We start from the raw sequence: 25,709 nt of genomic DNA, 5'->3' as shown, positions 1-25,709 counted from the left end.
TATTTTTAAGTGCTGGCGTATTTATTTTAAAGCAAATTCCAAGCACTGTATCATTACATCTGTAAATACTATAGTGTGTCACCAACAGCTAAGGACTTTTTAAAAACATAATTGCAATACCATTATAATACTCAACCAAAGTAAAAGCAATTTCTTAATATCCTTTAATATATAGAATTTTTCTGAAATACTGAAAAATACCTTTTTATAGTTGGTTTATTCAAGTCAGGGTTCAAAAAAGCCTAAGTATTATATTTGGTTGTTATGTCTCTTAAATTTTTTTAAATCCACAACAGTACTCACCCCTCCTGTTTCATTCCCCACATACCACTTATTTGTTAAAGAAAGTGAATCATATGTGCCTTAGAATTTCCTGTATTCTTGATTTGGCTGATTTTATTCTCATAATGCCATTTAATGCGACCTTTTATTCATATTTTCTGGTAGTTAAATCCAGAGTCTTTTTTTAAAAATAATTTTTCAATTATAGTTGACATAAATATTAGTTTCAGGTGTACAACCCAGTGATTAGACATGTATATAACTTATGAAGTGATCACCCCTATAAATCTGTTACTTGATTTTAGATTTACTTTCCCTTTTTGGGAGTGGGAATGCAAAAGGAGAGGTGCAGGAATACTTCATAGGTGGTTCGATTGCAAAATTTCAAGAGGCATTTAATGTGTAGTTGTCATACTTCTGGTGATGTTAAAATTGTTCAGTGAATTCAGGTGTTATCAGTCAGATTATTAATTATGAAATTTCTTGCCAACATTTTACCTCATTACTCTAGCAGTATTTGATAGTTATTGCCTAGATTTCATTAGGATTTGTCAAATGGTGATTTTCCTAATTGTGTCATTTCTTCTGCATTTATTAACTGATTGTATTATTAAAAACTGACTCTCATTAACTATGTGACTACCCTGATATGTAAACTGCACAGGATAGGTAATAGAAATGTTTGATTTTTTCCTTCATCACTTTTCATATGAATGAGTTGAGGCTCCAAAGTTTACCAGTAGATTTTTTAAAAGTATTATTATGAACTCATGATTTTTATATATTTGATGTGTTTAATCCAGTGATGTCATTGTTCTTTTTGATGCCCAAATTTTTCTCTATCTTCAGCCAAATATATATATGGGTGTGTGTGTGTGTGTGTGTGTGTTTAATTTATTTATATAAAATCTTTTTAGTAAGAGAAAATTTAAATCGTGAGTTTATACTGGTATATATAATTTAAGTGAAAGATAATGGTTTTTAAATTTAATATCTTTGATTTTATTTGTATATCTTTTAAGTTTAAAATTCTCCTTCCTAATGTCAAGATTATATTACTTGCTCTGTCTTACAGTTTATAGAATAGCAAAACTAACAACAAAATCACTAAATCCTGTTTAAAATTACTTTCTTATTATTTTCTGTTTAGAATATAGCCTGCTAGGAAAGGGTAGTCAAAAACATGAATTAAAGTCACTAGACATATTTCTTCTCTATGTGGTCATATCTTTATATACTGGTAGGTTTATTTCTTTCATTGTTTTTCAAATTTCAGAGATTTTTTTCCTTTGAGTTAATTTGTTTTCTAGTTAAATAAAAACATATACCTGGTTCTAAAGGCAAAATCGTAAGTCCGGGTACTTTAAGAGAGATCTGTTATGCCTGTCTTCCTGTTCTGTCCCTTTCCAAGAAGTAACCGTCTCTTATTGTTTCCTTTCTTTTTTCTTTTTGGATAAAGAAACAAACACATACACATTTCTTTTTTCCCTTTCTCACACAAAGACAGCACCCTGCAAACATTATTCTTACCTTGGTTTTGTTTTGTTTTTAAAAATATATTTTTTTTATTGATTTTTTTAAGAGAGAAAGGAAAAGAAAGAGAGAGACATTGATGAGATTGATCGACTACCTCCTGCACGCCCCTACTAGGGATCAAGCCCACAACCCGGGCGTGTGCCCTGACCGGGAATTGAACTGGTGACCTCTTGGTGCATGGAACTCCACCCAACCAACTGAGCCACACAGGCGGGGCTGCACCGTGCTTTTTTACTTTAATAGGATATCCTGGAGATCACCTCTTAGCAGTATATAGGAAGCTTCTTCATTTCTCTTTGTACCAACATAGTACTCTATTGCCTAGGATCTATCGTAAAATTACTTTTATAGAGGTTTACATTTTTTAAAGGTCATTCTGAATTTTTCATGGAAGTGACTACTTTCTGTGTTCTTTGCCCTTTTTTCCTTATTTTTCAGAAAAATCGTTGCTTATATGTATTTGGTGGCCAGAGATCGAAGACCTATTTGAATGATTTCTTTAGTTATGATGTGGACTCTGATCATGTAGACATAATATCAGATGGCACCAAGAAAGACTCTGGAATGGGTAAAGGCATTTAGTGATTCTTCTCTCATGTCTTAACTACTTTGTAAGGCAGAAACTTTATAGCCCACTTTCTTTTCTTCCTAACCATTCTTCACCCTTTCCCCATTTCTTTAATTGAAGTAATGCTGACTAAGAGGGAAAAAACTATCAGCTAAATTATCCAATTCTATCTGTTTAAAATATATGAATTATCATTATTCCTTTGGAGCAGGAAGATAGTATGTAAATCTCTAAGGGAATCATTTGTGTGTTTATTGGGGAGGAGGGGCTTTGCAATAATTAATATCCTAAAAACTATTATTCTATATTTGCTCATTTTTTCTACCTTCTGTTTTCAGTCTAGTGACTTATATTATGCCCTAGCATAGTGGAGTATATCTTTGTTCTGAGGGAGGACATGTAATTGGTGATGCCTTTTAAGTTCACAAGCTCAACGTCCAGGAAATTATTCTTTTAGTAATAGGGTGACTGGTTTGCCTGAGATACTCCCAGTTTTATGCGTATTGCCCTGACATAATTATCAATACTGCCCACTCTCCAAAGGATCCTATTTGGGATGATATACATAGTTACCCTACATAGTGTCACTTTACCTGTGATTAGTATACACAGATGAGTTGTGTTTTGTTTAAGGCCCTGTGGTCTGAAATGCCTAATTTGAGCAGTAGGGCGAGAAAGGAGAACAGCTGGCTTTTCCTTTGAGCTACTATTTATTATAACAGATTTCTTACTGTAATAGTTCACATTTAGGAGGAAAAACTTTTTTTTAACAGCGCCATAGTAAAAAAATATACACATGAAGTAGTTTGCCCCTTCTCCCATAATTCCTACCAGTGCTTTTTTTCTGGTGGGAAATGAAATGATTAAGGCTCTGTAGAAGCAGAGAGGGCAGGGTAGAAAATAGGACAATTAAACATATAACTGAATAATGGAACTTCTAATCACATCCCTGTTCCCACAATGCTAGACAGATGTCTCTTGGCGAAAGATTAGAATCACCTTTTCTGGAGGAAATGTATGGCCTCTGAGAAAAGATTTCTAGATACTGTTGTTTGGGGACCCCCAATAAAATGACTAATCTTGCTGCCTAGTCCCCAATACAGTGGCCACTTTCACAGCCCAGTCCCCGTTTAGTGTTGTCCACAATACATACAACATTTTCAATTAACTTTTTATTTGGTCACTCTTATTGAACTGTCAGTTAAGTATCTTTTGTATTAGGGCCTTCACCATGAAAGAGGGACCGAAACAAAATAAGCCTGAAAACAGAAATCTGGAGTAATTAACACAGTAAATGAAAATAATAATGATCAAGACCCGTTTTCTTAGAGGAAAGGATCTGCATCTATAAAACTGTAATAGGATATGATGAAAGATCAGAGACTAAGAAAGAGTTTTTGGAAAATAAATTTTGTTAGAATAAAAAAGTAGAAGAGTTGTAAGAAATCTGAGAAATGGACAGAGACAGAGATGGAAATTGGAGAAAATAAGGATCTTAGATTCAACCCAGCAGTTCCACTTTTGAACTAGTAAGAGTTTCTCCAGCTATAGGGAACTGGGAAAACGGAGGAGACTAGATTATAAAATAAAGAAATAGCAGAAAATTTCCCCAAACTGAAAAGAATCGGCTCCAGATTATAAATGGACACCTGTAGAAGTCATTACATCAAATTTAGCAAAACAACAACCAGAACCATCATTGTGCATTGAGGAATTTCACATATCAGGGAAAGGAGAATATCTTAAAAGTTTGCAGGTTAAAATGAGGTCACATTCAAAGGAATAGTACTTAGAATGGATATAGATATCCTCAACAACATTGGAAACTATAAGATAGGGGGGAACAAGGTCTTAAAATTCTGAGGGAAAATTATCAATCCAGAATTCTATTTACAGCCAAAACATCAATGAAGCAAGAGGGAAGAAATACTGTTTTCAAATATCAATGGAATGTGTTTGCCTCAAGTAATAGAAAACCTAGGGAACCATGGTTTAAACAAATGGGGATTTTTTTCTCTCACAGAATAGGAAGTCCAGAGGTAGATAATCTGGGACTGATGCAGTGACTTGAGCAATGTCACGAAGGCCCCGAGGCTCTTTTTAATTTTTCTGTTTTCCGTCCTTAATGGTAGCCTCATGGTGGCAGTTTGGCTGATGCACCTCAAACATCATGCCTTAACTTCAGGTAGGAGAAAAGGAAGGAAAGCAAAACTTGCCCAGAAAGCTCACTACTTGCATTTCATTGATTAGACCTGTGAAACCTGGCTTCCAGAGAGTCTGGGAAAGCACGTATTTAGCTTTTCCAGCCTGTATTTATATAGTACACTGGGGAAGGGGTTTGGAAGTGGCTATTTGATCATGCAGTCAACTGTGTCTGCAACACAAGATTAAAAATATGGTAGATCTTTTATTCACTCTGTCTTAGGAAATTACTACACCATATATACTAACAAAAGAGAGTAAAAGTAATTAAAAAGAAAATATAGAAGCTGGGAAAAGATCTTAACAGTGGAGAGCAATGAAAGGACATCCCAAGATGATGCCTGCACAGCAAACGTAATAAGCATCTAGTTCAAACGAGCAAGAGAGCATAGAAAAGAAAACCTCTCTTCCTCACCAGAAGTGAGGTTTCCAGATAAAAGTAGACTCGATAGGTATGTTTGAGCATTTGAAATAAAAAGTTGTTAATAGGTAAATAACACCTGATGTAAAAGATTAAGGATGGGAACATAATAGGAAAAGAAAAAAAATTTTTATGTGAAAGGAGATATCATTGCAGTACATTTCTCGGCTCCACAGTGAGCAGTATTTCTCTGATGATTATAATGCAAAAACTACAATCATTTTAACCAACTATTGGGATAAAATTTTGTGGGAGGATAGAGTGAGGAGTTGGGGGATAGTGTCAGTGTAGTAAAAATCTTCATCTATAACGGAGTCAGTAGGTGATGTCTAAAGTGGCAGCTTAAACATATTTAGAAATGTAGAAAGAAATACAATGAGAAATGACTAATAACGTTACTTACTCCATCTAAAATTGTCTCTTGTTTACTCATTTGTTTTCTAAGCTACCATAGGATAGTGTGGAGGTATTTGATTTAGTCTTTGACTTCCTCTTGCTTTTAAGAGTTATTCTAACTTTCCATTAAAATAACTAGGAGGAGAGAGGTAATACTTCTGTAGCTCTCTCTGAAAAAGGTAATGAAAATAGTAATTGATTTGACAAAATATGTTGAAAACTGCCTTGCACTGGCTCAGTGCTAGACTAGAGATACAGTGGAACAAGATGATCATGGTCTCAAAGTGCTTCTAATCCAACTGGGTGATAATATTCAGATGGATTATAGTAGCTACTCTTTATTTACCCTTTATCATATGCCAGTCACTAAGCACGGCACTTTATAAATATCTCTGACTAGTGGTATTATTCTCATTTACTGGATGAGAAAAACTGAACTCAGTGAAATAATAGATTCAACATTACACAACCAAAAGAAGAGGAGGGATTTGAAGTTTGAGTGCAAAGAAAGTTTTTGTTCCCACCATTTTAAGCTGCTTCTCAAGATTAAAAGAAAAAAGTGGCAAAGAATAATACTGGCAGAAAATTAGTTTAAAAAATTCACTGTCATAAGTAGGCTTTAATGACTGTCATTTGAAGATTTAAAAAAATAATTGGTATAATGCTTCATCCATGGTTATGGCTAGATTCAGACCCACCAAAGTGTGATGATTGTGTGTTTCTTGTTCAATTTTGTTTTGATTATAAAAGTAGCATTCTCATTGTAGAGAATTTGGAAAATATGGAAAGATGCAAAAAAGAAAATGTATCAAACCATCCAGATGTAACCTGTTAACGTTTTGATGTAGTTCCTTCTACTTTTTTTACATTTATTTATTGTATAAAATTTAGCACAATTTTATATTCTGTTTTCACATTTTCATTAAGTTGTCATTTTTTCCATCATTGTAATTTTATTATTATGGACTAGAGGTATTAGTAGAAAAGACAAGAGGATTCATTTTCTAAATTACTATAATCAACTTTTGTGAAATCAGAATAACCAATTTTGCTATGGGTTTTTAAATTTTTTATTAATTTATGGTGCGTTATCCCACAATGCAAATTCATTCATTAATTTAATAATCTTCATTAGCATCTAAGTTTGACCCTCTCCGTTCCTCCTTTCCAACATACTTCAGTGCCTTCTACATGCCAGGTATGTTTTATGGATCTTATGTTATAAGATCCCTTCTCAAAAGGACTCACATTGTAGTGGAGAGAAGCCTGCAGTTGCCTTCTATGTACTGTGAAGAAAAAAAATTGGATGCTATGATAATGAGTAACATGGGAGGTCCTACTTAGATAGTGTAGATTGGAAAACCATGTCTGAGGAAGTAATCTTTAAGATTTAAGACAAAAAGTAGAGAATTAGGAAGAACCATGTTAAGAACTGAGGGAAGAGCAAGTACAGAGGTCCTAAAGCATGAAAGAATTTAGCATGTTCTAGAAACAGTTGGAGCTGATGCAAATTGAGAGCCGGGAAAGTTGGCCTGAAATGAGGTTGAAGATATAGTTGAGTGTGATTATTCAGTGCCTTTTACAAATGATCTTTTTTTCCTAAATAAAATAGGAGGTTATTGAAAGGCTTAATTACAAGGTCTTGATCTCATTTAAGTTTTGAAAATATCACTCTCTTGTCTACATCAGGGGTGGGGAACATCCGGCCCACGTGCCATGCACAGACCGTGAAATCTTTGGTCTGGTCTTGCCAAGACAACTGCAGGCAGGACTCGAAATTCAATAAATCTAGGAGTTTTTTTCATAGCTAATTTTTAAGTTGATAATTTTGTATGGCGCATGAATGATGTTATAAATACCCAAATGGCCCTTGGCAGAAAAAAGGTTCCCCACTGATAAGATGTGTTGTCCTATCATAGAATTACTTTTACCTGGTGTTTTAAAGTCCATTTAAATCTAATTTTATCTTACTTATTTTGTAAGCCATGAAAAGTCCTTTTAAGGACAAGGCAGGGTACTATTAAATGTCCATATTAATATTCTTAGAAACACTAATTTCATTCCATTACTTAGATGCTCTGTAGCTTACTTAAACATTCTGTTTATTAACTGTTCTTCCAAAGTTTTTTTTACTATAGTAATTACTATAATTTGGGATGGACTTAACATATAATTACTATGTTTATGATTCAGTAATGTGGGTTATTTGATTAAAACTACATTTATGATATGAGTTTCAATTGGATTGTTTGAAATCATAGAAGAAATTTGTTTGAACTTTTGAGATCACCAATTAGAAATGATATATATATATATAATTCTAAAATGGCTGCTGCTTGTTATAATTTTTTATTTTGTCAGATTCTATAAAATCCTCAATTGTTCTTTATAATTATTTAAATGAATTATCTCAAGATTTCAAGAAACCTCAACTCTTATTTTTTAACCAGAGTATAATAATTGTACGCTCCCCTCGGGAGAAAATTGTAATTTAAATGAGTGGATTGACAGCTGCTTAGAAAAAAGGGATTTATTAATACTGTGTCTAACACATACATAAGTAACATCAAAATTCAGCACATATAAAATTTGGATTTATTTCTGAATAACTTTTGGCAATAAGTCTGTGAACACAAGTGGTTTAGCAGACTCTCCATATGTAAGCTCTGTATTTAACACTAATTGAAAATTATGTTTACAAGATAGTCTGTCATACCACCAGAGCTTTATGGTTTGCTACAGAAACTTAGTCTATCATAATAGCATTACTTTCTCATATTAGTATAAATGCAAAGTAACAGACATATTGAGTCTTCATCATTTGCCAGATGCTAAGTCAAGCATTGGTGACACAGAGCTCTTACAACCTAATCCCTACTCTATAATAGTTATTGTGTTTACTTGTTTTGGTCCTTAAATTTGGTTGACTTTATTTTCCCACATCTGCCACTATTTATTCCATTCTTTTCTAACCATAATGGCAGATTGTTATAATTGAATAGTTAACCTGAGAATCAGAAGACTTGGTCTCTCCATCTGGGTTTGTCACTCATCCCTCTGAGACTTTGGCAAAATTATATAACTCCTCTGGACCTGATCATTCATCTGAAAATGAGGGGTTGGACCAGTTGATCTTAAGGCCTCATCTAGCTCCAAAATTTTGACAGTTAAATTCCATTCCCTTCTGCTGTTATCAGGCTATGAAACTAACACATGAGCAGTATGTTATGTCTGCAAGATCTGATTTATCTATAAACATATTTTCATGAACCTTAAAAGCAAAACCTTACTGATTTTCATTTCAGCCCTAGGAATGTGCTTTTATTGTGCTTATTGACATTGTGTTTTTAAACATAAAAATTTTTAATGTTTTTGACCCTTTTAGACTTTTACCAATTAACTAAATAAGGCCAATTCATCAGTACAGAGAAGATTATGAGGCTAATGATTTGCTGTTGTTAACATAGATTACTTAACTGAGCTAGGAAATGATAGTGCTTATTTTCAACGTAACTTGGTTTCATTGCTTTCATTTTAGCATCTTTTATATTTGGTATGCCATTATCCTGATAAAACTGGATTATGTGCTTTTTCCCTCTCAACATTATTGGAAATAATTTTTCATAATTTCCCCCTTTTATTCTTCCCAGGAGTGTTTTTCCTAGTTACAAGCTCATCAAAATACAGTATTCATATTTTTAATATAAAATTTGTCATTTGATAATAAATATGAATTAAAGGTCACCTTAAAACAAACATCAAACATGCAAGAACACTGAAGTCAGTTGTGAAAAATGAAAGATAATGAAGTAGTATTAACACAGCAATTTATATTTATAAAGCTACAGTTTGTACAGATTAATGGAATGGAATAGAACAGATAGTATAAAAATACCTCCAAATACATATGAGAATTTAGTATATGATAAAGTGGTGTTTCCACTCAGAGAAGGAAAATGGATTTTTCAATAAATGACTTTAAGATGTCACTGAGAATTGGTAAAAAAATAATAATAAAATCTGGGTTTCTGATATCTATATCACAAAAATGCTAGGTAGATTCAAATTTTATACTTAAGAAATAAAATTATAAGTCTAATTGTTTTTAATAATTTAGGATTGGGAGAAGACCTTTCCAAACATGACACAAAACCCCAAAGTTACAAAGAAAGAGATTTTGATTTTTTTACAAATTAAAAAATATATATGTGGAAAAAGACAGCAAATAATGAATGACAAACTAACAACTAAGAGAAAGGTTAATATACTGCTATAAACAAAAAGCTCTTACAAACCATTAAAAAGGGAATAATCCTCTAGTAGAACAATGGCAAATGACATGAATATATAGTTCAAAGAAAAAAATAATTCAAATAGCCAGTAAATTTAATTAAACGATCACTCACTGAATGTTGGTATCTATTAAAGTATAAAATACATACACTCTTTGGCTAAGCATTTTTCCCTAGGCATTTTTCCTTCTCATTAACTTGTACAGATGCATAAAAATAACTTATGCAGAGACATGTATTACAGTATTGTTTACGAGAGTAAAAAATCTGGAAACAACTGTAATTGTCCACCAGTCGGTAACCAGTTAATAAATTATGGTTCATCTATGCCGTGAGTTAAATTTTTTGTAGCTTAATATAACTGAGATAAATTGATAAATACTATATTGCTGAGTGTGAAAAGCTAGTTGGAATTTTAAATAATGAGTGGTAGAAACCCAGGTTCAGGTAAAATAATAGAAGTTTTAAACTAGAGTTGTTGCTAGAGCTTAGTAGGGTCTCATTTAACATTTAAAATGTCCCTGATTTAGAAGATAACAATGTAGCAGACACTGTTGGTTGCCATTGGCCTTTCTTCTTAACCAAACCTTGATTTGTTTAATGGCAAATTGCCCTGCCCCAGGGGATGAATCATGATTAGTCTCAAGAAGTCATTGTTTCTTTGCCAGAATATTTCACTTTCCTTGCTTTCCATGTGGCACAGTTCTGGCCAATAAGACATAAGGAAAGTCTCCTGGAAGACATTTGAGAAAAATATCCTCCCTAAGGGAGTGATGCTTAGAGGTGGTATTTGCAACCTTTCAAAAATGAGAGGAAGGCCCAGAGAATTGTAGGGATGCTAACCAAACATCATGATTGGTTGAATTGCTAAAATAATCCTGAAACTGTCTACTTGCAAAATTTTGTTATATGAGCTAATGAATTAATCCACTGTTTTCTGTTACTTGAAGCTGAGAATATCCTAACAAATAGAGACTTAGAAAGCTGTTTTTATTAAATTTTATATATTTGTGACAGTTCTGAAAATTTTTTTTCATGTGTCTTAACTAGAGTAGTTAATAATGAGTATGTACATTGGATCATAAAACAAAAATGGAGTTCAGATTAGTTCATGAACTAATGCAATAATGTATCTTCCTTGGGAGTTAAAATGACTTTAAAAATATTTCTGTTATCTCTTTATCCTTCACATAGGATTTCCTTATGTTATGAATTCTGGTAAATCTCCCCTTGTTGGGTAAACCAAAGAAAAAAAATAAAACAAATGTGATTCAGGCTGTCAGATAAAATACATTATTTGATTTCCCCTTTAGCTGTCCTATTTCAGGTTTTAAAGATGCTAACAAAAAAATAGGAGTTGAAGGAGTATCATTGTAATTTCCTGGAAAGACTATAAAAATAGGTTGGCAGTAATAGTTGTTTGTTGTATAATTCTTACTCTGTTTTCTTAGATGAGTGTCCTTTCAAAGTGTATTCGTGATTAACATATGATCTTGTTTACTGATCTGTTTGATTAATTTTTCCTTGTGAGTCATTTTGTAAAGACTGGTTAAGATTCCTGGCATTCAGTCAAGCTTTTTGGCAGTTGAATCTAAAAGCTATTAAAATATTATATGTTGCAAATCTCCTATCCTTTCCCCCTCCTCCTGCTACTACTACCCATTAGAAACTATTAAATTGAAAAGATAGCCTTGTTTTCTTCTTGGGAAGAAAATTAATATAGAAGATTTATTAGTACTTACAACATGTTAGAATGAAAGCTTCTTTCTTGGTTTTAATCTTTAGGTCTTTTTAGTTTTTGATAATACTATTTTTGTTCAACCAGTTTTAATTTTAATTTTAATTTTTTTCTGTGTTTTTTATTTTCCCTGTATATATGTTCTTTGGCTACTCTCTTCGCCTTCTTTTATCCATTACCCACCACCTCCCTCCCCTCTGACCTCTCTCAGTCTGTTCCATGTATCCATGCCTCTGGTTCTGTTTTGTTCATCAGTTTACTTTGTTCATTAGATTCCACATATAAGTGAGATCATATGGTATTAGTCTCTCTATGACTGGCTTATTTTTGCTTAGCATAATAATCTCCAGGTCCATCCATGCTGTTGCAAAAGGTAAAAAAGAGTTCCTTTTTTACAGCTGCATAGTATTCCATGGTGTAAATGTCCCACAGCTTTTTTATTTACTCATCTACTGATGGGCACTTGGGCTGTTTCCAGATCTTGGCTATTGTAAATAATGCTGCTGTGAACATAGGGGTGCATATATTCTTTCTGATTGGTATTATGAGATTCTTAGAATATATTCCCAGAAGTAGGACCGCTGGGTCAAAAGGCAGTTCCATTTTTTAATATTTTGAGGAAATGTCATGCTGTTTTCCACAGTAGCTGCACCATTTTGCATTCCCACCAATAGTGCACTAAGGTTCCCCTTTTCTCCACATCCTCTCCAGCACTTGTTTGTTGATTTATTGATCATAGTCTTTCTGACAGGTGTGAGGTGATACCTCTTTGTAGTTTTAATTTGCATTATCTGATGATTAGTGATGTTGAGCATTTTCTCATATGTATATAGGCAACCATTTTTTATTTTTATAAAATTATTATAGGAGCAATGCAATGTGCATAATTTAAAAAGTAGAATTCAAACAATATAAAGTGCTAAAAAATGAAAAGTGTTTCTGCTAAAGTAGCAAACTAACAGGCTGCTGATTCTCTTCCCTAAAATCAACTCTGGAAAAATAGAGAGGCAGCTGGCCTTCAGGAATTCTTTAAGTAAGATAGAAGGCTTTCTCTCCCCTAAATTAGCTTGAGTCAGTTCTTATTCCTTCACTGTAGAAACTAGCAGGAGTAACCCATACCACTAGTCCCCAGAATCCAAAGAACAGCATTACGACAGTGTACAAACCCTGCTGGAACTAAGAATGGATGAAAATAGATGTGGACTCACTGTCACCAGAAAGGGACTGGGACTGAGGTTGGTCTGCCCCAGCACAGTCTGGAATGTGTGGGGTTTTTTGTTTTTTAATCCTCACCTGAGGACATTTATTTATTAGAAAGAAGCAAACATTGATGGGAGAGAGACCGATGGGTTGCCTCCTCCTGCACACATCCTGACCAGGAATTGAACTCTAAACCTAGGTATGTGCCCTGACTAGGAATTGAACCCACAACATTTTTGGTGTATGGAACAAGGTCCAAACAAACAAACCACCCGGCCAGGGGGAAAGTGTGGGTTCTTGACTTTGTGCAGGAAAGATTTCACAGTATGAGTCCAGGTGATTTGGGGAGTATGTTTATTAAAACAGGACAATGTGCCCTGGCTGGTGTGGGTCAGTGATTAGAGAATTGGCCTGTGCACCAAAGTATCACAGGTTCGATTCCCAGTCAAGGGCATGTACCTAGTTGGCAGGTTCAGTCCCTGTCCCTGGTCAAGGAGTGTGCAGGAGGCAACCAATCAATGTTTGGGAAACACTCTCTCCCATCAGTGTTTGCTTTTCTCTCTCCCCCTCCCCCCGTTTCCTTTCTTCCATTCTCTCTAAAAATCAATGGAAAAAATATCCTCTGGTGAGCATCATCAAAAACAAAAACTGGGGACCGTGAAACAAAGGAAGAGCTTAAGATAGAAGAGGCAAGGTCATATCAAGAGGAGTGAGCCTGGGTGGAGCTGCCTTGGCCCTTTGGAAAGGAAGTCACATAGGCAGAAGAAGTGAGCCAGTTGGGCTTCATAGACTCAGGAAACAAAGGCAAAAGCAAAAGGAGGGCCCTTGGAGACAGGTGTTAGCCAAGGACTAGCTGCCGCTGCCCACTGCTCCTCTGGTTGCCGGTCTCCTGAGAACCCTTAGAGCTTTGGAGAAAGAAAGCAAAAATACATGCCTGAGGAAAGAGCGTGCACTGGGTCCTTTGTCTTAAGTATTTTTATCTGTCTTCTAGAGGTGAGAATTTCAGGGGAGGCTCTCAGTAGAATATTCATCAGCCTTCCAGGTGTGTCCTTTAAAATGCTGATTCATCAAAATGAGCCTGTAGCAGGGTCAGGGTCATTATCTGGTTAATTTTATCTTAAAATAATGTCTCTGAAGAGGGACTGGACCAAGGCAGGTCTGTCCCTGCACTGATTTGGAATGTGTAAACCATTTGCTCCTAAGTGCCCTTGGTTAGGGAAAGTAGACCTTGCGATGTATTATATGGCTATAAATTGCTCAGTTGTTTAAGTATCTGTTTCAATTTTCCCATTCCTCTTGCCAAGGAGTTTTCCTAGCTTACTATCCTGCCTCATCACCATCCACTCTCAGTAATTCATTTCTCTCTTCCCTCGCCCTTCCAGTCAAGGGAGACTGCCTTTTACTTCCCCCAAGGGTTTAAAGGTGTGAAATAGTGTGAAACCCTTGCATGGGGCAGGGTAGGGGAGGGGGGCGTCATAGTAAGTGGAAGTGAGAAACTTGCTCTTCATGCCTAGGCTTCGCTACCCTATGGCTCTTCCTTAATTTTCCTTAAACTCACTTGTGCTGATACTAATTGAGGCCTGAAGCCCAACTGGTTCACTTTTTCTGCCTTTGGTCCTCCCCAATACATTTTTCCTTAACAGAAAAAATAGCTGATACCCTGAAAAACATTACTTCACAGACAGTGAGACTAGACAGTTCAGAATTCAATAAGACAATATGTATGATCTATTATGATAAATGAACCAAGAATTTAAAACAAACATGATCAGTATAGTTAAAGATATAAGGATACACATTAGTAATATCAGTAACATCTAAATATCATAAAACAGAACCAAATGGAAATATTAGATATGAAATATATATTTGAAGTGACAAATGCAACAAATATTATAAATATGATGGATATGAGTTAAAAATTAGTTGGAAGATTAGGATGGACACTCTTCCAGGAAGAAACAGAAAAGAAAAAAGGTAAAGAGATAGAAAATGTAAAAGAAAAAGACAAAGATATGGAGAAGAATTGGACAAGTACCAACATCTTAACAGTAGTTCCAGAAGGAGAGAAAAATAAAAATTTAAGAAAGTGATTCAATTGAAGAAATAATGGAGGTAAACTTTCTAGAATTCAGGAAAGATGAAAGTCCTCAGGTTGGTGAAAGGAATTGTAGTGTGCCAAGCAGGAAAAATAAGGGGAAACATATACCTAGGCATATTAGAGTAAAATTAAGAATGTCAAAGACAAAGAGAAAATATTGAAAGAGTTCAGAGAGGAAGAGCAGATGACTTGCAAGGGAACAAAAAGATAGATATCAGGTAGCTCAACAGCAATAGTGAATGGAAACAAACAAGTTAAAAGGTACTCAAGGGAAATGACTGAACCAAGAAATTAATATCCCCTGAACTTTCAAATGTGAGGGTAAAATAAAATACTCTCAGGCGTATTTGCCTCAGAATGTTTGCCATATTGGAAACCCATATGAGAGTAAGACCCAGTGAGAAATCAAGGGAGATATTAGAATTATGTGATAAGTGGTGATGAAATGAGAAAATTTGCCTGAAAAAAACCACTAGGACCAAAATTCTAAGCAATAAAAGCATAGTGAGGGAGGGGAAATGGCACCATATAAATTCTGGTATTGTGATTGGACTTACAGGGAAGAAAATATTCTGTATTATTAAAATTTTTTATTCCAAAGTGTATTATACAAGGCTCAAGATCTAATGGATCTTAATTTTCTTTCAAGCTTTCTTTTCCTGTGTCATATATCACCACTACTGTTTCTTATATTCCATGTCATCCTTTTTCTTGGATTCTTTTTTTTTTTTTTTAATTTTTTGGTTGGTTGATTAGTTGGTTGGTTTTATTGAAGTAACTCCTCAAAGAATTTGTAAAGATTAAAAATTTATTGACCTCAAATAACTTGATAATATGAAACCAATATTGAACCCGGTAGTTTAATATCTTCATTTGGTTGCAGTTTTTTATGTTTTGCTTTGAAGAACAATGTCTTGGTTTAGGCACTTAGCATATATATTATGATGAGTTATGTCACTCTGGCTGGCATAAAATCAATACTACAGCACAGTGACAAAAGTAAAAAAGGTAGATTGGATTTTATCAAAATGAGAAACCTTTGTGCTTTAAAGGACACCATTAAGAAAGTGTAGACAACCCATAGAATGGGGAAAAAAATTCTGCTAATTATAAATCTCATAAGGGACTTGTATCCAGAGTCCATAAAGAACTCTTAAAGCTTAGTAATAAACAAATAACCCAATTTTAAAATAGGAAAGGATTTAAATAGACATTTCTCCAAAGAAGACATACAAATGGCTGACAACCACATGAAAATATATTTAACATCATTAGTCATTCAAATGCAAATCAAAACCACAGTAAGATACCACTTTATACTCACTAAGATGTAGTAAAAATGATGGGCAGTAGCAAATGTTGACGATGTGGATAAATTAGAACCTTCTTAAATTGTTGGATATGTCATATGATGCAGCCACTCCATGAGGAGATGTGAAGGGGGAATGGAGAATGACTGCTAATGGGTATAGGGTTTCCTTTTGGAGTAATTAAAATGTTCTGAAATTAAATTGTGATGATGGCCTTCCAGTTAATATACTAAAAAAACACCAAGCTGTACACTTCAAATGGGTGAATTTTAGGGCATGTGAAAGATATCTCTGTAAACACGGTAGTCTTACCTCCCTGAGTATTGTAAACCTTCCCACTGCTTAAGCAACCCTTGTCATTTTTCTCTTCTGATACCAAGATGCGTTTAGGCAAAATGTGACAGCATGGATAAGGAAGCATGTACAATTTGGTCTTACATTCTTCCGCTTTCTTACATTTCTTCCCCAGCGCAATACTTTTTTAATCTCCTCTCTTTGGTGACTCCACCCCCACTTTATAGAATTTAAAATTTCTTTCTCCACTGATTTCCACTTCACTAAAAAGTTTCATTTCCTCAGTGGGTCCTTATTTAAGGTAAGCAGTTTGTTGATTATGACTTACTTATTAGTCATAATCTCTGATATTTACATTTTAAAAGATTATAGAACAAGGGCCAACAAACTATTTCTATGACAAACCAAATGTAAATACTGGGTGTCCCAAAAATATATATACACACTTTGAATGGCTATAAAGTGAGTGTTTATTAACATATAGTTCATTTTCAAAATTTAAAAGAATCTACAGAAATGAATAATTTTTTTTTATCAATGCCTGTTTTCAGACTGATGGCAGTTCGGGTCCATGCACTGCTGATAACGTGAAGCAGTGGAATCACAAACATCAGGAATAATTTCGTTCAGCATTTGTGTGCCCTCAAGGCATCAGCTGTTGCAGTTTTGTACTGTAAACTTTATCTTTTATGTATCCCCATAAAAAAAGTCTAGTGGCACTTTAGGATAAGTTTTCTTTGTTCAAACTTCACCCATTATTTCAAATCAGTTAAACCTGAAAAGGAGTGAAAAATAAGTGGTTTTTCAGCTGTTAAAGTGTGTATATATTTTCTTGGGACACCCTTTTTTTTTTTTTTTCAGTTTTGCCCACCATAAGTGGTCTGTTGCAACTACTCAGCCTTGCTTTATAGGGTGAAAACAGCCAGAGACAAAATGCAAATGAATGCATGAGGCCTTATTTGACCCTGGACAAGTCAGATCAAGCAATAGTGTGCCAACCCATGTTACAGAATTCTTAATTCTAAGGCTCAGTATTAAGACAAAACAGGACACAGAAATTTGAGTACAACAAATTTAGGCAGTTATGTCCTCCACTTCTGCCTCTAATAAAAAGTGATTTCATTTCTTTACAGTTTTATCTTTCTTCCAAGATTATTTTAGGAATAGTGGTCCAAATTTTCGCACTTTTGAAAGTTTACCAAGCCTTATTAAGAAAATATCAGACTTTACATAACCACTAAGGAGTATAGCATGAGGGCTGAGGTTATTGTTAAGAATAGGTCTATGTATGGATGTATATAAATATACTAAATGTACTTGCGTTTTGTGTGTGTAATTTTTTAAATATATTTACTGTGGAATACATTTGGATAGTCTCTAAAATATCAAATGAATTTATTGAATAGGAATGCGAAAGGACACATGAATTTAAGGTAAACTAGGAAAAATAAATACAGTATGGCTAGCATCTCCTACTATAGTATTCTGGATTGATTGAAATAGTTTTCTTTAGTTTAATGTTTGTTTAGCTTTCTGAGCGTATGATAATTGTTTATAAGAAATGTAGTGTTGAAATGACACATTGTTTTAGATACCTGGCAATTATGTTGCAAGCCATAAAATTATATTTCATAACTAATATTTCCAAATAACAATGAGAACAGTTTGCATTTGCTATATCAATGTTTGACAGATTTTTTGGTAATGCAGAAGGACCATCATTCATTTAATTGATTTCTTAAAAAAATAAAACGTTGTTAACTCTAGGGAGTTCAGTCCACGCAGGAAAACATATTTGGGGCATATTATACACCAAAATGTTTTATTTTTTTTCCTGGAAATTATGTTATTTCATTGTACGTCATAAACAAATATTTTAAATGATTCTGACCATATTAAACAAATTGTTTTAGTCTTTGTTTTTCCAGGTCAAGATTTGAATATTTTATCTCAACTATTAAATTAGAGCTGACCTAGATAATAAATAGGTTAAAGTACTGCCCTTTTCCTCAATCACAATGATTATATTGCATACCTCCTTCTACCTCTTTCTAGCTCCATTCTGGTAGTTATCATTTATTTATTCTGTCAACAAATAGCTGATAACTGTTATATGCCAGGCACTGTTTTAGGCACTGGAAACAAAATAGCCACATACCTTTGGCCCTTGTAGAGCCTATATTCTAGAATTGGGAGAAGGCAATAAACCATTGCTTGCTTATTTAGTTTACCTTTTTTTTTTTAATCTTCACCTGAGGATATGTTTATTGATTTTAAAGAGAGAGGGAAGGAGAGAGAAACACCAGTGTGAGAGAGAGACATGGGTCAGTTGCCTCCAGTACCCACCCCAACCCCGCCCTGGGGATTGGAATGCACAGCCTGGGAATGCGCCCTGCCTGGGAATTGAACCGCTGTCTTCTGGTGCATGGCACGACACTTCAGACGATGCTCCAGCCAATTGAGCCACTGGCCAGGGCTGTTTGTTTAATATAAAAGATACAGTGTGTAAAAAATACGTGCTGTGGCCCTACCCTACTATAGAGCAGGGTAAGGATGTATTAATCTTTCACAGAGTAAGCACTAATTTGTTATCTAATAAATATTGTCATCATACGTTTTCTTTCATTTTATAGTTCCAATGACAGGATTCACACAGAGAGCAACTATTGATCCAGAATTGAATGAAATACATGTCTTATCTGGACTCAGCAAGGACAAGGAAAAGAGGGAGGAGAATGTCAGAAATTCATTCTGGATTTATGACATAGTGAGGAATAGTTGGTAAGAGCTCTTTTCTGTGCTGCAATTCCAGTGCAATATTTACTCAAGGTTGTTTATTCCAAAGAAGAGAGAACTGGAAGACATGTTAATTTGTGATGTCAAAACAGAGGCACTTCAGAGAACTTTCACTCAGTAATGGAGGGTAGTGCTCAGCAACTAAGGGATTTATTATTTTCTAAATACATTTATTTACAGTAAAAATGAAAACTATCTGTAGTTTTTATTGTAAATAGATAGATGGGATATTAGCTCAGCCTTTGTTTTGAGCCTTCATAAATGCTATTTGTGTTTTATAACATGAGGTAGGTTGGTCTTAAATGAGGTTTTGATGGACATTAAAAGAACTTCAGAACTCAGTTCTAACAAATTAGATTATTATATGGGAATGACCAGAACTTTAAGATTTGATGTAAACAAATTTATAATTGTTTTGTTGGTAATTAGACATGCGATTAATTTGCCATCTACAGTTGTATTAATATTATGTATACTGCTAATTTTCTAGGATAGCATGCCTTAAAAGCAATGTCTTGCAGGTCTTGTGTCTATAAAAATGATCAAGCTGCAAAGGATAATCCAAGTAAAAGTCTTCAGGAAGAAGAACCGTGTCCAAGATTTGCCCATCAGCTTGTATATGATGAGTTACACAAGGTATCTTAACTATGTTGACCTGTAAATTTTCCATGACCTACAGTCTGAAAGAATCCCAAAATATATCTGTTTCTGATTATTTTTAAGTGGAATAAAAAGTTATAATACATAGCAGACATTCACTAGAATATGTAGCAGGCATTCAGTATCATTTTCCCCCTAAAGTTCCTTAGGAGAATAAACATTTTTTTGCATAGCCCATAATTCCTGGCACTTTACTCTTTTGAAAATGGTCAATGGCTGCTTCTTAACTACATAGATCAGATACTTAGCATGGCCTATTGTTTCTACAATGTAAGTATCCAAGTAAAAGATGTATAGTTTTCAGCATTTGGGTTTCATGTCTCATGATACGAAAAGGTATATATAACTTCCTGATTTTAGATTTTCCTGTCTATGAGTGACATATCTTTTCCATCCACCTTGTGAAAACAGTCTGCCATTCTGAAGGTTTAGTGTCAGTTAGTGTTCAGAGTGGTCTCTCTATTTCTCCCTTAAGCTTTACATGTAGTTTCGTAATTGGGCTCAGATTAGATAGTCAGTTACTGACAGAGATGTATTTTTTCCATTAGACCACAGATGATTATTTAAATTTTATATCATTTGAGACCTTGAGGTAAAAGATACCATGGGAGTGAATAAAAGCCCTTTCTCTTAGTGTCTCCCAAATTAAAGGGTAAATGAATTTCCATCCTTAGGATAGAAATAATATTGCTATTTTATTACACTATTTAATATAAATATTTTGTGGTTGTTAATTCTCACCTGAGGATATTTTTTCCATTGATTTTTAGAGAGAGTGGAAGGGAGGGAAGGAAGAAGGTGAGGGAGGGAGGGGGGGAGAGAGAGAGAGTGAGAGAGGTGAGAGAGACACATTGATTGGTTTCCTCTAGCACACGCCCCAACCGGGGCCAGGGATCAAACCTGCAACCCAGGTACGTGCCCTTGATCAGGAATTGAACTGGAGACCCTTCGGTGCAAGGGCCGGTGCTCTGACCACTGAGCAACACTGGACAGGGCTTGAATATAAATGTTTTTAAAATTTCAGAAAATACTTTAATACTTTGCGTAAGTACAGAATATCAGTAAAACTAATGAATATAATAGTGAAATCATTATTGCATTCCTTTTAAATTTCTTTTTTGGTATTAATTGAATAATGGTATAATGTTTTAAAAGTTATTTCACAAATTATAGGTGCCACTTAATGTTTGACATTAAGGCTAAGCTAAATTAAGATGCTAAAATTAAAAAAATTTTCTCATTGCTGTTGACCTTCAGCGATTTGACATCTTTTTTTTATAACAGTTTTTTAAAATACGTTTTTTGTTGACTTTAGAGAGAGAGGAAGGGAGAGGGAGAGAGAGAAATATTAATTGATCGGCTGCCTCCTGTATGCCCCCTACTGGGTATCAAGCCCGAAACCCAGGCATGTGCCCTAACCTCGCATCAAACCAGCAATCTCTTGGTGCTTGGGACAACATTCAACCAACTGAGCTGCCCTAGCCAGGGTGACATCTGTCTTTTTTAAAGATATAATTTATTATAATCAACATTTGATTAACTTGATAATCCCTATTATTCATTGCCCTAAGCAAACTATACATTGGATTGGCTTCTTACTATTGTTAATAAACAAAATTTAACTGAGTAAATTTGAAGATCTAATTGGCTTTTATTAAGCGATTTATTAATTCAGCATCATCTCATCTAGCAAGCAGAGATACTCTAAGCGGTTATATAAAATGGAAGTCTTGCCTGGCCAGTGTGGCTCAGTTGGTTGGAGCATTGTCCTGTTCACTGAAAGGTGGCAGTTTTAGTCCCTAGTCAGGGCACGTTCGGGAGGCAACCAATTGATGTTTCTCTCCTTCTCCCTCTCCCTCTCTTTAAAATCAATAAAAAAAAAATTTAAGATGGAAGTCTTTTATAGAAAGGAGGGTGAGGCAAGGAAGTCATCAGTAAGAGAAAAATGAAAGTTCATAGAGGAAAGTAGAGTTCAGGTGGTGCTGGCTTCTTATTGGCTGAGCTTTGGAGTTTCAGTTGGCTGGGCTTCTTGCTGGACAAAAAGAAAATCTTCCTTCCTCCTGCTGGGGTTTAAAGCAGTTGTGCTTTCTGTTTGGGAATGAAAGGACCTCTCTTTCTGTTGGGGTCTGTAATTGATGTCTTCCAGTATGGGGGTAATTGACTTCCAGTGGTAGGTAGTTGACTTCTATAGTCTATCCCAACTTCAGTTTTAGTTGAGGTTTCCTTCATTAATTTTCACACTATCATTGCTTTTGTTTCATGTTTCCATTGTCAGTGTAATAGTGGTAATAGAACTTATTTTAATATAGAATGTAATTTAAGGAAGTAGCCACTGTCATTTAAATCAAAGTGGAAACTTGAGAAAAATCAAGAGAAGCTTTTGGCAGAAGTGCAATAACATTTTGATTTTTTTAAAAATATGAGTAAAGCTAAGGAAGGTTCCTGTTACACAGTACTAGCAAAATGAAGAAATTTTACTGTGACTTAGTAGCTTCTTAGGACTGCATGTATTTTTAAAAATCTGCTTTTTTCTGTTTATTATAGGTTCATTATTTATTTGGTGGGAATCCAGGAAAATCTTGCTCCCCAAAAATGCGATTAGATGACTTCTGGTCACTGAAGTTGTGTAGGCCTTCAAAAGATTACTTACTGAGGCATTGCAAGTACCTCATAAGAAAACACAGGTATAAAAATAATTCACTGAAAACTTTTATTTAACTTTATCAGCTATTGTTAATATTACCTAAGCTTTGGAGATGTGACTCTGTCTTTGGAAAGTTAATAACATGAAAGTGTAAAACTGTGAAGATCACAACTTTTGTAAATGCCCTGTTGTTCTGCTTATTTTTGCTTTCTTCTTTCAAAAGAAGATACAAAGTGAAAATAGATATTGATGCTAAGTTTTTAAAATATAGAACAAGGAAGCTTTGCAACTGTTAATATAATAGAAAAGGTTTCTGTGAAGGTGATTAACCTACCATCAGTAACTGAAGGCCTAACCACTACCAGTTATATAAGTTCTAGATTATTGGCATATGCCTGACCTGTTGATAACTTTAACTGTCAATGTGATGATATAGTTGATTAATAACATCTTTATAATTTGATGTTTCAAAATACAACTTTAAATAGAATTATAGTTTTATGTCATTACCTTTGCCATTTAATTGTAAAATCATGTAATCAGACGTTTTCATGCATGTCTCCTGAGTCATGTTTGCTTTTTAAAAAGCCTTAGCAGGTAATAAGCTACTAAGAAAATGTAGAAAAATGTATCTGTCCTTTTGGTTATTGATAGCGTTAGATGATAAAAATTTATAGTTTGGAAGGAGAAGGTTAGCCTTTAATTATGATAATAGCTACCATTTATTGAGCAGTTTTTGCATGCTAGATCCTGTATGTTATTCTCACAATAAGCCAATGGAGTAAGAACTGTTATTATTACTATTTTATAAAAGAAGAAATGGGGACATTTTAAAAATGGGTACTATAACTCATCTAAGGTCACTTAACTGTAAGTGACAGATACAGGATTTGATCCTGAGTATCCTGACTCCAGAATTCTCCATTTCATCACCACCACAACCACACACACACACACGTATATACACATATGTGTTTATCATGTATGTATAATATATTTAATATAGAATATAAACACCTGAAAGTCTCTGTAGGTATTAGTTTTCCTTTATTATATCATGTTTACTTATTCCCTTTTCTGCTTTCACAAGTTATGCTTGAGAGAGAAATTAGTAACAAGCTAGTTCTGTTTCTTTGGCATTACTGTGAATAATTAGTGTATTTTCTGTAGAATGTATAGGAGAAAGGGTCTAAATCTTCACATTGACTGGATGGCAAGAGATAAATTCTGTTTTATTAACAAGATTTAAGCTTGAGGTACCTTCAACTAATGTTTACATTGTTTAATTTTATTCCTCAATACTTTACTTAATGTTAACGTACTTAAAGTACTTTACATAATATTAAACTTTGTTTTTATAAAGATATGGGGAAATTATGGAGCTCTTTTTCTACCCCAGATATAACATCTAGTCACTGGAATGTTACAGTGAGCTGTTTTTGAAAATTTCCTGACCAAAAGTCAATTAGAGATTAAAGGAGATTGTTTAGTGCTATATGTAGAGAATTGGAACTCACTAACAAACACCTCCCTCTGACATTTAATTGTAAAATGATTGCATGGGTAGTAAGTCCTCTGTCCGCACCAAAAGAATGGAATCACTTATCCCACCATTCAGAAGTATTAGTTTGGTGTATTTCCTTCAAATTATATGTGCACACAGAGATTTTTATTTCTTTAACTGAAAAATAGGCATTATATTGCTTTGAATCTTATTTCTTTCAGTGAATGATGTGTTATAAACATTACCATGTACAAGTACAAATCATAATTGTAATGGCCACATAGCGTTCTGCTTTGTGTGTAATTCAATTAACTAGTCTCTCTTTATAGAATATTTAGATTCTCAGCTTATTTGCTGTAGTTAATATCACTGTAGTTAAATAATACTGTGGTTAATATTATATACTTTTATATGCACTTCTGTCTAAAAATTCTGTAAGATAGTGGTAGAATTGGTGAATTACCATTTGCCCTCCTTTCCACAGCCCAGCTATCCTAAGAAGTATTATTCTTTTTGATCTTTGGGAGTTGTTTTTGTCCTTTAAAAATATATCAGTGGGCAGGTGAAGTGACAATTTGGAAATCTGAAATAGTATGTATTATGGCATGTTTTTAAGTTTTAAGTACAAACATTGTTGGTGACTTAATGCTAGTAAAGGCATAGAGTGGATAAACAGTAAAAGAATGGTCAGTAACAAATCATTTACACTTTTGAATAATATGATAAAAGACTCTTGCAAATGTTGTATGAGATAAGTCTTGAAATAAAGGGACTGAAGTTGAAAGGCAGCAAGTTTGTGTGGTTGGGCAAATCAACATTTGAAATTTTCTACTATGGGAAAGAAAGTGTGCTAGCTCATTTCAGAACTTCAGAAAAGCCCCTACAGGGGAATGTAAGAATGTTTAATGACTCTTATATAGATTATCTTCAATAGAATAATAATAGCATAAAATTTGGACCATAATATTCTTCTTTTCTGATTTTGACTACTTTTTGCCTTTAGTTCGATAGCTAATAGCTGTATCGGAAAAGTATTATACCTGAACCTTGAGTTAATATTCAAGCCTTCTAACTTAATCTTTCTCGAGATTACTTTGCTCATGTCAAATGGCCAAAGCAACCACCCTTATAAACATCAATAAAACTATTCATTTAAGAAATATTTATTGAGCACATACACTGTGCTAGATGTTGGCCTAGGCTCTGTGGATATGTTAGTGAAGACAAGAATTCACATCCCTAAGTTTTTGTTCTTAATGAAGGGAGACTAACAATAAACATAATAAGGAATTTATGTTAGATAGTAAGTCTTAATGAAAAAAACTAAATCAGGTTAGTAACTATTTTTGTACAGGTGAGGGGAGCTAGGGATGTAATTTTTAAGTAAGAATATTAGGATAGACTTTACTGCAAAGAAGACATTTGAGTAGAGACCTAAAGAACATGAGGGAATGAATCATATAGATATTTGAGGGGAATAGTGTTCCAGATAGGTAATAGACAAGGCTCTGAGGTTCAAAATATGCCTGGGTTTTTGAGAAGTAAATTGAGGAGGACAGTGTGGTAGAAGTGGAATAAGTGAAGTGATTATGGAAGATGAGGTCAGAGAGATAAAAAGGGGTCAGATTGTGAAGGTCCTTTGGCTTTTACCCTGAGTGAAAGGACAGCATTGTAAGATTTTATGTAGAGGAATGACACATTCAAACCTAGCATTTAATAAAAACAATTCTGGATTTTCTTTCAGAAGTAAAAGTTCGTGGCCATT

The 25,709-nt window shown here is 34.2% G+C and overlaps 1 protein-coding gene across 2 annotated transcripts in view; it reads left to right on the top strand.

The window, feature by feature from the left end:
- Positions 1–25,709, top strand: part of MKLN1 (muskelin 1) — a 152,211-nt gene that overhangs the window by 109,693 nt on the left and 16,809 nt on the right. For both annotated transcript variants that reach the window (XM_087821013.1, XM_016217680.2), the window contains 4 exons: positions 2,257–2,386; positions 18,974–19,121; positions 19,658–19,772; positions 22,341–22,480. In XM_087821013.1, the coding sequence (XP_087677139.1) occupies positions 2,257–2,386; positions 18,974–19,121; positions 19,658–19,772; positions 22,341–22,480 (533 nt within the window). The remainder of the gene's footprint in view (positions 1–2,256; positions 2,387–18,973; positions 19,122–19,657; positions 19,773–22,340; positions 22,481–25,709) is intronic.

The sequence above is a fragment of the Miniopterus natalensis genome, chromosome 10 (assembly GCF_054644295.1).
Source record: "Miniopterus natalensis isolate mMinNat1 chromosome 10, mMinNat1.hap1, whole genome shotgun sequence".
NCBI lineage: Eukaryota > Metazoa > Chordata > Mammalia > Chiroptera > Miniopteridae > Miniopterus > Miniopterus natalensis.
This window is presented reverse-complemented; position numbering and strand designations above follow the sequence as displayed.